The sequence below is a fragment of the Lathyrus oleraceus genome, chromosome 5 (genome assembly GCF_024323335.1).
Source record: "Lathyrus oleraceus cultivar Zhongwan6 chromosome 5, CAAS_Psat_ZW6_1.0, whole genome shotgun sequence".
NCBI classification, from domain to species: Eukaryota; Viridiplantae; Streptophyta; class Magnoliopsida; order Fabales; family Fabaceae; genus Lathyrus; species Lathyrus oleraceus.
The window spans coordinates 92,610,914-92,625,290 of record NC_066583.1 but is presented as its reverse complement, the minus strand read 5'-3'; the positions used below and the strand labels follow the sequence as shown (position 1 = coordinate 92,625,290).

At 41.6% G+C, this 14,377-nt stretch overlaps 1 protein-coding gene across 1 annotated transcript; it reads left to right on the top strand.

Annotated features, from left to right (window-relative positions):
- The first annotated feature begins 2,532 nt into the window (after window positions 1-2,532).
- Window positions 2,533-4,692, top strand: LOC127078916 (uncharacterized). The gene has a single exon (XM_051019330.1). It carries the CDS (start codon window positions 2,533-2,535, stop codon window positions 4,690-4,692), a length of 2,160 nt encoding a protein of 719 aa, XP_050875287.1.
- Window positions 4,693-14,377: the final 9,685 nt, after the last annotated feature.

Here is a 14,377-nt window from a genome sequence, read left to right as displayed (position 1 = left end):
TATGGGATAGTTCTCTTCCCAAATATTGACCATTTTGTGGACCATCTGGTTGTGAGGATCTTTCTCTCTAGTAACCTTGTACAATTCCTCCTAGCAGACCTTCATTATGCTCTCCATGAGCGTCATGAGAAGAAAGGAGGAACCATTTTATGTTGTGCACAATTGTTGCATGCCTGGTTTAGATTTCATATGCCCAAAGAAGGCCCTTTTGTCTCAAAGGAACTCAAGCCCTCTTAGAAGTTAGCTTCTCTCACCTCCAATCATGTTAAGTGGTACATCTGGGATTAGGAAACTGAGGATGTTATTGTCAGCATTGGAGATTTCCCCAATGTACCTTTAATAGGAACCAAGGGTTGCATCAACTACAACCCCATGTTATCCTTGAGGCAGCATGGTTACCCTATGAATGGTCCTCCAAAAGCTGAAGCTTTAGAGCCCTTCATCTTGCACAGCGCTGAAGCTGATCACCCCACGGTGAAGAAGATCAAGAGGTCATGGTATGTAATTATTAGAAAGGGTAAAGAATTGGGTAAGAGAAATGTCATCGCTTGAGAGCGTTATACTTGTTGGGTGAGAGATAGGGTTAAAATGGTTAAACTCCATTTTCCATTTGATCCTTCTATCTATCCATTGGTTCCTGAGCCAGAACCCATATTACCTGAAGATATGGAGAAGCTTAATGCCTGTATTAAGGAGCTGGAATTGGAGAATACTGACTTGAGGGTTAAGCTCGGCCGAGTCTCGGTAGAGAGTGGAAATTTGAAAGATGGTCAGTAGAAAAGGGACAAAGAGCTTGAAATTTCCAACAAAAGGGCTAGGGAGTCTGAGGAAAGGAGAGAAAAGTTCGGACAAGCGCTCTACGATACTAAATCTGTGTTCAAGACGAAGGAGGAAGAGTTGGATAAAGTTGTACTCTGGATCCAAAAGCTCAACAAAACTCTGGAGTTGACTCTTGAAATGAAGAGGGAAGCACGTCTAATTTCTGAGATTCGTACTCGTGAACTTGAGAACATCATTCAGAAGTACAAAGATGCTTGGGAACGTGAGAAGTTGAGGATGGAAGAGTCAGAAAGAGTTTGTACATGTTTGAATTATCAGTTGGAACAAGCCGATGCTAGGATCCAGGCACTTGAGGGTATGGATCAGGATGCTGCCTATCTGATGTTGCTGAATGAGTGCAGATACTGGAGAAACCTCTATAGGGACATAGAGGTGACCAAGGCTGAAGACTTACGCATCATTGAAGACCTCCAAGGACTTTACACTGAGTGGAAGGGCAAATTTATGAGGCTGTCCAGATTTGCAAATTCCATCATGCAGGAGTTACCTGAGAAATTGCAAGAAGTTGATTGATGCATGTGTCCAGAGAACACTCCGCATCAAGTTTTTAATTTCATTAAGTTTTGTAAGATGATGTTGGAAGGGCTGACTACCGACCTTGCTACGGTTCGGAAAGCCCGTATACCGTAGGCATTTGTTTGTATTTGAACTTTGTTCTGAATTAATGAAAAAATCGCTTTGGGGATTCTTTTATTGTGTTTTATTGCTTTATTGCTTTAAATACTTGCGAACAAACATTGTGGCATTTCTGAAATGAATAATTGAAACTAACCAAGAGTTTTGCAAACAAAATGCATCCATACATGCATTCATACATTTTCAAAATAGAGTCTCACGACGTCCTTTCTTCATCCAATTTCACGCTGAATCTTCAACACCCGTACAACACTCGCGCCCTAGCAAGACAAAGGATGGTTGAACAAGAGCAAGAGAGCGCCTGAGTTAGAGCTGAATTAGACGAGATCAAGGGAGGCATGTCCCAGATGAGAGAAATGCTACAAGCTTTGACTTTCATATTTGAAGCTCCACAAGCGACCGTGATTTCGGAGATCACGGGCCCAGCAGTCGAAGTCCAACTTCGGAGGTCTACCTTCAACCCTACCTCCATATGGGTTATCTTACGACTTCATCCCTCGAGCAGAAGTAGTGCACGACATGGGGCAATCTATCTAACAAGTTGTGCCATTACCGGTTTACACCGATGCACGCCCATTCGTCCACACTGTTGCTCCACCAGCTGCTTATGCTAGGCCTGTTCCGTACTTTGAAGATCAACATCACCTGTATCAGACTTCCGAATCAACCGTTAGTGGTGACGAAGTGAGATTTGAAGATTTCAGAGAAGTGAAGGAGAACATGCAACTCCTTGAGAAGAAGTTCCGGGCATTGGAAAGAGACCACGTCTTTGGTTCTGCTGCCAAATAAATGTGCCTTGTATATGGGTTGATGATTCCGACTAAGTTCAAAACTCCGAATTTTGACAAATACAAGGGGCATACTTGCCCAAAGATCCATCTCATCATGTATTACCATAAAATGGCTGCTCACGTGGAAAATGACAAACTGATGATCCATTATTTCCAAGATAGCTTGAGTGGGGCTCCTTCCAAGTGGTATTTGAGTCTGAATTAAAGTAGGATCAGATGCTTCCAAGACCTATCAAACACCTTCATCAAACACTACAAATACAACATGGACATTGTGCCTGATAGAAGACAGCTACAAAGCATGTCCCAGCATGACAAAGAGTCCTTCAAGGAATATGCTCAGAGATGGAGGGAACTGACTTCTCAAGTTGAACCACCTTTTGCCGAAAAGGAACTTGCTGAACTATTCATCGACATTGTCCAACCTCAATTCTATGAGAAGATGGTTGGAAGCGCTTCTTTGGGTTTCTCCGAGCTTGTCGCTATAGGAGTTCGCGTTGAATATGGCTTAAGAAATGGTAAACTTGTAGTCGTGGTCGGGACTTCAAGTGCTAATCCGAAGAAGTTCTTTGGAGGGTTTCCCAAAAATAAAGAAGGTGAAACTAATGATGTGTCTATTGGCCAAGGAAGATCCCCTCCAAGAATAAGACAACAACAATATTCACAACAGCAGTATGTTCAACAACCTTTTCAATATCACCAACCTATATATCACGTTCAGTACGCCTCGCAACCGTACGTAGCTGTTGTGACGCCCACCTTTAATCAACAACCTGCTCAAGCTTATCAACCACCTCCATTTTATCAACACACTCTTGTTCCCCCGGTTTATCAGCAAGCACCAACGACTCCTGCATATCAACAATCGAGAGCTCAAGCTCTGAGGCAAAATGCTCAAAATCAAAATAGGAGACAGGGAGATAGGGTAACCTTCAAACCAATTCCAATGTCATATACTAAGCTTTATCCCTCTCTATTGCAAAAGGGTTTGGTGGTTCCTAGACCTATGGGACCTCCACCTGATTGTCTGCCTCCATGGTACAACCCTAATGCACATTGTCCTTTTCATGAGGGTGCCCCCGGGCATGACCTAGAGGGTTGCTATGCTTTGAAGCATAGGGTTCGTGAGCTTATTGATAGCAAGATTCTATCTTTTAGGGATATGGGACCAAACGTGAAGAATAACTCTTTTCCTCCCCATGGAGACCCTACAGTGAATGCAATTGAAGATACCTCTGATGGTGTTGTGGTTGAGAAGGTTGATGATGTTAGAACTCCTTTGGCAGCATTCCATTCCCAATTGGTGGAAGTTGGCCTGATTAATGTTAGTCATGACAGTTGTGAAGAGTGTGCCATACATCCAAGGGGATGTCAGGTAGTACGTGATAATATTCAAGACTTGATGAACAAAGGAATGCTTCAAATCTCCAGTGTTGCAAAAAATGAAGATGTGTTAGTAATTGAACCTTGTTTCAATTTACCTGAACTGGTTGAAACCTCTTACTATAGTAGTAGAGTGGTGCCTACGAATAGTCATTCGTCACCTGTTGAGATCTATATGCCTATGTCGTTTCCATATGAAAGCACCAAGGTTGTGCCTTGGAAATATGAGGTTACCGCTGTGGATAAGATCGTTGAAGGAAATGCAGACGGTGAAGTGACAGAAGCTGTGAATGAGGACGTCACCATTATTGCAGGAATGAAAAGAATGACCCGTAGTGGTCGAATCTATACACCTGAATTCAATGTGACTCCTCAAGCGACAGCCAAGGAATCTACAGTTATAGCTCCTGCTAAAGAACCCGAAGTGGTCCAATCTGAAGATGCTGTTGAATTCTTGAAGTTGATCAAGAGAAGTGATTACAATGTTGTGGATCAGCTGCATCAGACACCACCTAAGATTTTTATTTTGTCTCTGCTATTGAACTCCCAAGCCCATAGGGAGGATTTGTTGAAGGTGCTCGCCCAAGCTCATGTAACACAAAGCATAATAGTAGACCAGTTTGATGGGGTAGTTGCGAACATCACAACTTGCAATACTTTAAGCTTTAGTGGAGAAGAATTACCTGAAGATGGACAAAATCACAATCGTGCTCTCCATATCTCAGTGAAGTGCAAAGATGATGCTTTGGAAAGAGTTTTGGTTGATATCATATCTTCTTTAAATATGATGCCAAAGAGAACACTCGCCAAGTTATCTTATCAAGGACCAGCCATGAAGCCCAGTGCCTTGATAGTAAAAGCTTTTAATGGTTCCCGGAGAACCGTGATTGGAGAGGTAGAACTGCCCATATTTATTGGCCCTCACATATTCCTGATTACTTTCCAAATCATGGATATTAATCTGGCGTATAGCTTCTTATTGGGGCGTCCCTGGATTCATGCTGCAAAGGCAGTTACCTCTACTTTACACCAAAAAATGTAGTTTGTAGTGGACAATCAATTGATCATCATTTCTGGAGAGGAGAACTTTGTGGTTAGTCACCTTTCATCCTTCAGATATATCGAGGATGATGAGGACGCTTTGGAACTTCTTTCCAAGCTCTTGAAATAGCCAACGCCACTTTTGTGGAGATGAAGGACCCTGTTGGGAAAGCTTGTACATCTTTCGCTTCTCTGAAAAGCGTAAAGTCTAGCATCGAAGGAGGAAACCCTGAAGGTTGGGGTCAGCTTATTGATGTTCGTGAAAAGCATGATCGTTTCGGTCTGGGATATGTGCCTTCCATTGTGAAAGGAGCTCGGGTCCCTGCAAAGGACAACACTTGAAGCACCCAGGAAGTATTCCTCAGTACCGGATTCATCCATGGAGACCAGTTTAATTCAATTGAGGATAACACCGAAGATGAAGATGAGCCATGTTTGGTTTACCGGTGTGAGACAACTTTGAACAATTGGAAGGCGGTTGAGATCCCCAAAATTTTTCCTTTGTCAAAGTAATAATGCTTGTTTTTCTTTTCAAATCCTTAGCTCTGCCCAAGGCTAATGGATCATGTTGTAGGACCCCTTTTCATTTTCAAATAATCATTATCAGTGAATAAAAGGCATTTTGTTAAATTCTTATTATTCATTTATTTGCTTCCTCTTAAGAAAATGAGAATCTTTTCAAACAAAAAACTTTTCATTTGTGCATCTTTTATTTTTACTTTTCTAAAAAAATCAATCATTCAAACATGCAGAATAAATGATAACCCCGTTGAATCCAATGACTCTACTCCCTCTCATAACTTTGACTTCCCTATCTACCAAGCGGAAGAAGAAAGTGAGGAAGATTGTTAAATCCCCGACGAATTAGCAAGGCTGATCGAGCACGAGTCCAAAGCCCTTCATCCACATGAAGAACCGATGGAAACAATCAACCTTGGCACAGAGGAAGAGAAGAAAAAAGTCAAAGTCGGGACCACACTTGAAGCAAGCGTTAAAGAGAGATTGGTTAAGCTGCTGCAAGAATATATGGATGTATTTTCATGGTCATACCAGGATATGCCAGGCATGGACACCGATATCGTTGAACACAAGCTGCTGCTTCAGCCAAACTTCCCGCCAGTAAAACAGAAACTCCGAAGAATAAGACCAGACATGGCTCTGAAGATTCGTGAAGAAGTCAAACGAAAATTTGATGCTGGTTTCCTCGCAGTGGCGAAATACCCACAATGGGTAGCTAACATTGTACATGTGCCTAAAAAGGATGGCAAGGTAAGAATGTGTGTTGACTATAGGGATCTAAACAAAGCTAGTTCGAAGAATGATTTCCCCTTACCACACATTGATACTCTGGTAGACAACACTGCAAGTTTTATTGTATTCTCCTTTATGGATGGTTTTTTTGGATACAATAAAATCAAGATGGCTCCAGATGACATGGAGAATACCACTTTTATTACCCCTTGAGGCACGTTTTGCTACAAGGTGATACCTTTCGATCTCAAAAATTCGGGGGCAACCTACCAAAGAGCTATGGTCACTCTTTTCCATGATATGATGCACAAGGAGATAGAGGTCTATGTCGATGACATGATCGCTAAATCTCAGAATGAAGAAGATCATATGAACCATCTGAAGAAGTTGTTTGAACGCCTCAGAAAGTTTAGACTACGATTAAACCCTACAAAATGTACATTTGGTGTCCGTTCAGGGAAGTTGCTTGGTTTCATCGTTAGTCAATGAGGAATTGAGGTGGACCCTGACAAGGTCTGAGCTATACAAGAAATGCCTGCTCCACGCACCGAGCGAGAAGTTAGAGGTTTCCTTGGACGTTTGAATTACACCTCAAGATTTATCTCACATATGACAGCCACATCTGAGCCTATCTTCAAATTGCTTCGAAAAGATCAAGCTATTGAATGGATTTCTGATTGTCAAAAAGCTTTTGAGAATATCCATCAATACTTGCAAGAGCCTCCTATTCTGATTCCACCGGTCCCAGGAAAGCCATTAATCATGTATCTGACTATGCTCGAAGGGTCAATGGGATGCGTGTTGGGGCAACATAACGAAACAGGTCGAAAAGAACATGTTATTTACTATCTGAGCAAAAAGTTTACCCATTGTGAAAATCGATATTCTCTTTTGGAGAAAACTTGTTGTGTGCTAGCATGGGCCGCTCGTCGTTTGAGGAAGTACATGATTTGTCATACTACTTTATTTATCTCGAAAATGGATCCAATAAAGTATATCTTTGAGAAACCCGCCTTAACTGGAAGACTTTCCCGTTGGCAGATGCTCTTGTCAGAGTATGATATTCAGTACGTAACCTAGAGGGCAATAAAGGGAAGTGTTCTAGCAGAGTATCTCGCTCACCAACCAGTTGAAGACTATCAGCCATTGAAGTTTGATTTCCCCGATGAGGATATAGTGGTGATAAAGGATTGTGAGGTCCCAGGCCCAGATGAAGGACTAGAACCAGGATCTCGATGGAAGCTTGCGTTCGATGGTTCCTCTAATTACAGTGGTCATGGTGTGGGAGTTGTTTTGATGAATCCAAATGGTGGCTTTACCCCTTTCACAATAAGGTTGTGCTTTGATTGTACGAATAATGTCACAGAGTATGAAGCTTGTATCCTTGGTATTGAAGCCGCAATTGATCTTTGAATCAAGATCCTTGAGGTGTATGAAGACTCAGTCTTGGTGATCTATCAGGTCAAAGGTGAATGGGAAACTCGTGATACAAAGATGATCCCATATCGTGCTCATGTTGTAAAGATGATAGAATACTTTGACGGTATCACTTTCCATCACATCCCAATAGTAGAAAATCAAGTGGCTGACGCTTTGGCAACATTAGCATCAATGTACCAAGTCAGATTCCGTAATGAAGCTCTTGTTATTCGAATAGAGAGAAGAGATGAGCCTGTCTACTGTCAACTGATTGAAGAAGAAACTGACGGTAAGCCATGGTTTCATGACATCAAGCGCTATCTACTAAGTCAAGAGTATCTAGAAGATGCTACATTGTTGGATAAGAAAACTCTGAGGAGGTTGTCATCCAAATTCTTTCTGAGTAATGATGTGCTTTACAAGAGAAACCATGACATGGTTCTGCTCAGATGCATGGATAGACACGAAGTAAACGTGTTAATAAAGGAGATTCATGAAGGATCCTTTGGAACCCATGCTAATGGACATGCCATGTGTAACACCCCGATAAAATAAGATAATTATTTAAATTGAGTTAATAATATATTTATTAATTTAATTAAATAATTGGAATTATTATTATTATTGGATTATTTTTATTGTTATTATTGGAATAAAAGTAGAAATCAGTAAAAAGGTTCCATTTGGTAAAAAGAGTTATTTTCACGTGAAAAGGGAAAAGAGGCAGAAAAGGGAAAAAGGGCAAAGAGCCAGAGGACGAAGGTTGAAGGAAGGAAAAGCTTGGAGCTCATAGATTGCCGGATTTACTCAGGTAAGGGGGGTTTATCATCGATTAATGGGTATTATGGGATAATATGTGATGGGTAGTGAGAAACCATTGATTTGCCTCTGATTGAATGATGTATGATGAATTTGTGAACTTTTGGGATGAACGAAATTGGGATTAAAATTGAAGAAATTCGTAGGAATTAGAGGTAGAAAGGTTAGAAATTTGTGAAATCGAAAGTGTATGATTCGTGTTAGACGAGATGAATGAATTGTGTGTAAAATTTAGACTGTGGAAGGTTGAATTGGATAGATCTCGTAGCAGGAGAAGCCATTGCAGATCTGGAAATTCTGGTTTCTGGTCATACGCGTATGGCACTAGGCAATACGCGTATGATATGGCTGGTACGCGTATGGATGAGGCCTTACACGTATGAGTGAAAAAGATGATGTTTTGAACGTGAAATTGTCTCTGTTAGTACGCGTATGAGAATGTGGTACGCGTAGCATACGCGTATGGGCGTGGGCAATACGCGTATGGACTTGGTCAGGAATGGGCAATACGCGTATGGGCATAGGCAATACGCGTATGGGCAGACTTGTGGTTTTTCTGAACTATGGTTGTGCAGTTTTTGGTTGTTTAGGCTGAGTGATGTAACTTAGCTGATGTATGACGTAGTAGGGATCATTTTCCCGTTGTTTTGAGTAGTATAGGTATTAGTAGAGTGTGCTAATACTGTGTTTGATTATGCGGCATGATATGATATGCTTTTGTGATAAAATGTGTTGATGATGTGTGATGGTATGCATGATGCTGTGAATGTATCAGTTATGTATGCATTTGTGAATAGACTGTTTTATGGCTTAGAGTGTGAGCATATGTCTATTCTTGAGTTGTTGTTGTTGTTGCATTGCTAGGTGATTAGCATGCATATTGTGGCCTTTATGGTGGTAGCTAATTCCCATGGTGAGGAATTAGTGAGTAAATCATTTTGATTGTTGTTGATGTTTGCATGCTAGGTGATTAGAGTGCATAGCATGGCCCATTTGGGGTGGTAGCTAATTCCCATGGTGAGGAATTAGTGAGTGAGTCACTATGTCTCAAATGAGTGGGACTAGTGAGCTTGGTAGCCGTGCCTGGATTTGGACGGTGAGGTTGAACTATATGTTCACAAATAGTCGGTACCGCATGCATGGAGTCTCATTGCATAATATATGTATGGCGTATAATATGAATGGATGTATTCCAATATTATACGTGTTGTTTATGTTGGTGTTGAGTATTATGTTGAGTTGAGGTGCTGTTACTGAATACATGTTTGGATTAGGGTGATGAAGTGTGTTAAATTACTTAACATGACATGATATTTTATAATACTTATTATATTGATTGAGGAACTCACCCTTACAACTGTTTTTCAGGTAACGAGCAGTGATTGAGTAGGAGCTAGTACTTGGAGTCTAGAGTAGTTCATTAGGGGGTCATGCTCTGATAGATGTAACATCGGGAAGGGATGTTTTGAATGTTTTACTGTTGGTTATGAACCATTTTACATGTAATGTGTTACATGTTTTGATTGATTTGATTTATATCCGCTGCGATTTATGCGAATGTTTATTTGATTAAATAAAGAGCATGACTGTTATTTTGGAACATGGTGTGAAGTGTTTATGTGACACCCATAACTGCATAATTACTCTGATGTTGTATTTTGATATTTAATTTAAATTATTGGGGTATTTTAGAAGGGTGTTACATTAGTGGTATCAGAGCATAGTCGGTCGAGTCGAGTCGTAATTATTCTGTTTCCCTGTACGGGATAGGTGTTGTGTACCCCTATCAGTACTTATTGTTTAGCTTGTTGGGTTTTCAGAATAGAGATGGCTGGAAGAGGTAGAGATGATGCTGCGATTGCTGAGGCGCTGGGTATGCTAGCTGGAGTACTTGGAGGGAATCCGAATGTTGTGGGAATGGGAGCTGCTCGTCAATTGAGTGAGTTCCAAAAGAACAATCCTCCAATGTTCAAGGGAGCATACGATCCAGATGGTGCTCAGAAGTGGTTGAAGGAGATCGAGAGGATCTTCCGAGTGACTGAGTGTGCCGAAAACCAGAAGGTCAGGTTCGGTACGCATATGCTGTCAGAGGAAGCGGACGATTGGTGGGTTGCTACCCGCACTGAATTGGAAGCTGTTGGGAATGCTGAGATTACTTGGGCTGTGTTCCGAGAGAGATTCCTGAGGAAGTACTTTCCAGAGGATGTCAGAGGAAAGAAAGAGATAGAGTTCTTGGAATTGAAGCAGGGCAATCGGTCGGTTACTGAATATGCTGCTAAGTTCACAGAGCTGTCGAAGTATTACACTCCCTATAACGAGGCTACTGGGGAATTTTTGAAATGTGTGAAGTTTGAGAACGGGTTGCGTCCCGAGATCAAGCAGGCTATTGGATATCAGCGGATCAGAGTGTTTTCTGACTTGGTTGACTGTTGCAGGATTTTTGAACAGGATTCCAAAGCCAGAGCAGAGAGCTATCAGCAAAGGGTTGATAGGAAAGGCAAGAATCAGAATGATCGTGGAAAATCGTATGCAGCTGGCAAAGGTTTTCAGAGACAGAGTGGGATGAAGAGGCCTAGTGGGGGAGACTCCAGTGCCCCTGCTAAGTGTTACAGATGTGGTCAGGCTGGGCATCGTATCCATGAATGTACCAGTAATGAGAAGAAGTGTTTCAAGTGTGGAAAAGGTGGTCATTTGGCTGCAGACTGCCGGTTGAAGACTGTGACTTGTTTCAACTGTGGAGAGTTGGGTCATATTAGTCCACAGTGTCCTAAGCCGAAGAAGGAGAACCAGTCGGGAGGCAAGGTCTTTGCTTTATCGGGTTCTGAGACTTCTGCAGATGATCGTTTGATCCGAGGTACGTGTTATATTAATGGCTTTCCTCTTGTAGCTATTATTGACACCGGTGCTACTCATTCCTTTATATCCTTGGATTGTGCTGTGAAACTTAAGTTAGAGATATCTGAGATGCGTGGAAGTATGGTGATTGATACTCCTGCAAAGGGTTCAGTGACTTCTACTTCAGTTTGTTTAAATTGTCCTTTGAGTATTTTTGGTAGAGACTTTGGGATGGACCTTGTGTGTCTTCCACTAGTACAGGTTGATGTTATCCTGGGTATGAACTGGTTGGTGTTTAACCGAGTCTATATCAACTGTTTTGATAAGACTGTGATTTTTCCTAAGATTGAGGAAGGAAAGAGTTTGTTTCTATCTGCAAGGCAGGTGAATGAGGAAGTAGCAGATGGGGCAGAGTTGTTTATGCTGTTAGCGACTTTGGAAGCTAAAGATAAACTGGTGATTGGTAATCTAGCCGTGGTATGTGATTTTCCTGATGTGTTTCCTGAAGAAGTGAATGAATTACCGCCAGAGCGTGAAGTTGAGTTCTCGATCGATTTGGTACCTGGTACTAGGCCGATATCGATGGCTCCGTACCGTATGTCTGCTGTTGAGTTAACTGAATTGAAGAGTCAGTTGGAAGATCTGTTGGATAAGAAATTTATTCGTCCGAGTGTGTCACCGTGGGGTGCACCAGTGTTATTGGTTAAGAAGAAAGAAGGTACTATGAGGTTGTGTGTGGACTACAGGCAATTGAATAAAGTGACTATCAAGAATCGGTATCCTTTGCCGAGGATTGATGATTTGATGGATCAATTGGTTGGTGCGAGTGTGTTCAGCAAGATAGATTTGAGATCTGGGTATCATCAGATACGTGTGAAAACTGAGGATATTCAGAAGACTGCTTTCAGAACAAGGTATGGACATTATGAGTATTCTGTAATGCCTTTTGGCGTGACTAATGCGCCTGGAGTATTTATGGAATACATGAATAGGATTTTCCATCCGTATCTAGACCAGTTTGTCGTGGTGTTTATTGACGATATTTTAGTGTATTCGAAATCTGAAGAAGAGCATGCTGAGCATTTGAGAATGGTTTTAAGAGTTCTACGAGAAAAGAAGTTATTTGCTAAACTGTCTAAGTGTGAATTTTGGTTAGAAGAGGTTAGTTTTCTTGGTCATGTGATTTCAAGAGGTGGTGTTGCTGTTGATCCTTCTAAGATAGAAGCGGTATCTAAGTGGGAAGCTCCGAAGTCAGTTTCTGAGATAAGGAGTTTTCTTGGACTTGCAGGTTATTATAGGAAGTTCATTGAGGGATTTTCTAAGTTGGCGTTACCGTTGACGATGTTGACTAGAAAGGGGCAAGCGTTTGTTTGGGACTCAAAATGTGAAGAAGGTTTCCAAGAGTTAAAGAGAATGTTGACTACTGCTCCTATTCTGATATTACCGAGTTCGTCGGAAGCATTTGAGGTTTACTGTGATGCTTCATTGTTGGGTTTGGGTGGTGTGTTGATGCAGAATAAGCAGGTTATAGCCTATGCTTCGAGACAGCTGAGGGTTCATGAGAGGAACTATCCGACACACGATTTAGAGTTGGCAGCTGTGGTTTTTGTTCTGAAGTTATGGAGGCATTATCTATACGGGTCAAGATTTGAGGTTTTCAGTGACCATAAAAGTTTAAAGTATTTGTTTGATCAGAAAGAGCTGAATATGAGACAGAGGAGATGGTTAGAGTTTCTGAAGGATTATGATTTTGGTTTGAATTACCATCCGGGTAAAGCAAACGTAGTGGCGGATGCATTGAGTCGGAAATCATTGCATATGTCTATGTTAATGGTTAAGGAATTAGATTTGATTGAGCAGTTTAGAGACTTGAGTTTGGTGTGTGAGAGTACTCACAATAGTGTTAAATTGGGAATGTTGAAGTTAACTAGTAATATTTTGGATGAGATTAGAGAGGGTCAGAAATCCGATATGCTTTTGGTTGATAAGTTGACTTTAGTGAATCAAGGTCAAGGTGGTGAATTCAGAGTTGATGAGAGTGGTGTTTTGAAATTTGGTAATCGGGTATGTATTCCGGATGTTACCGAACTTAAGAAGAGTATCCTGGAGGAAGGACATCGTAGTGGCCTGAGTATTCATCCTGGAGCTACGAAGATGTATCGTGATTTGAAAAAGTTATTTTGGTGGCCGGGAATGAAAAGAGAAATTGCGAGTTTTGTTTATTCTTGTTTGACTTGTCAGAAGTCAAAGATTGAGCATCAGAAGCCGTCTGGGCTAATGCAACCGTTGGCTATTCCAGAGTGGAAGTGGGATAGTATCAGTATGGATTTTGTGTCTGGTTTGCCGAGGACAAATAAGAATTTTGAAGCTATTTGGGTGATTGTTGACAGATTGACGAAATCGGCTCATTTCATTCCGATCAGAATGGATTATCCGTTAGAGAGATTGGCCGAGTTGTATATTGAGAAGATTGTAAGTTTGCATGGTATTCCGTCTAGTATTGTTTCGGACAGAGATCCTAGATTTACATCGAAGTTCTGGGAAGGTTTGCAGAGGGCTTTGGGAACTAAGCTGAGATTGAGTTCTGCATATCATCCGCAGACTGATGGTCAGACTGAGAGGACGATTCAGTCGCTAGAGGATCTTTTGAGGGCTTGTGTTTTGGAAAAGGGAGGTGCTTGGGATTGTTATTTGCCTTTGATTGAGTTTACCTACAACAATAGTTTTCATTCGAGCATTGGTATGGCACCGTTTGAAGCTTTGTATGGTAGGAGATGTCGGACACCTTTATGTTGGTATGAGTCCGGTGAGAGTGCTGTGGTTGGACCTGAAATTGTTCAACAAACTACGGAAAAGATTAAGATGATTCAGGAGAAGATGAGAATTGCTCAGAGTCGTCAGAAGAGTTATCATGACAAGAGGAGGAAGTCACTTGAGTTCCAAGAGGGAGATCATGTGTTTCTTCGTGTTACTCCGATAACTGGAGTTGGTCGAGCTTTGAAGTCGAAGAAGTTGACACCTCGATTTATTGGTCCTTATCAGATTTTGGAGAGGATAGGGGAGGTAGCCTATCGTATCGCTTTACCGCCGTCACTTGCGAATTTGCATGAGGTTTTTCATGTATCTCAGTTGAGGAGGTACATTCATGATCCGTCGCATGTGGTCCAAGTAGATGATGTCCAGGTGAGAGATAACCTGACTGTTGAAACATCACCTATGAGGATTGAGGATCGAGAGTTGAAGCAGTTGCGGGGTAAAGAGATTGCTTTGGTAAAGGTAGCTTGGGGCGGACCAGCAGGTGGTAATGTGACTTGGGAACTTGAGAGTCAGATGAAAGAGTCCTATCCAGAGTTATTCGCTTG

Coding starts and splice junctions, on each gene's coding strand:
- LOC127078916 (XM_051019330.1), top strand. CDS start 2,533: ATGGACATTGTGCCTGATAGAAGACAGCTACAAAGCATGTCCCAGCAT.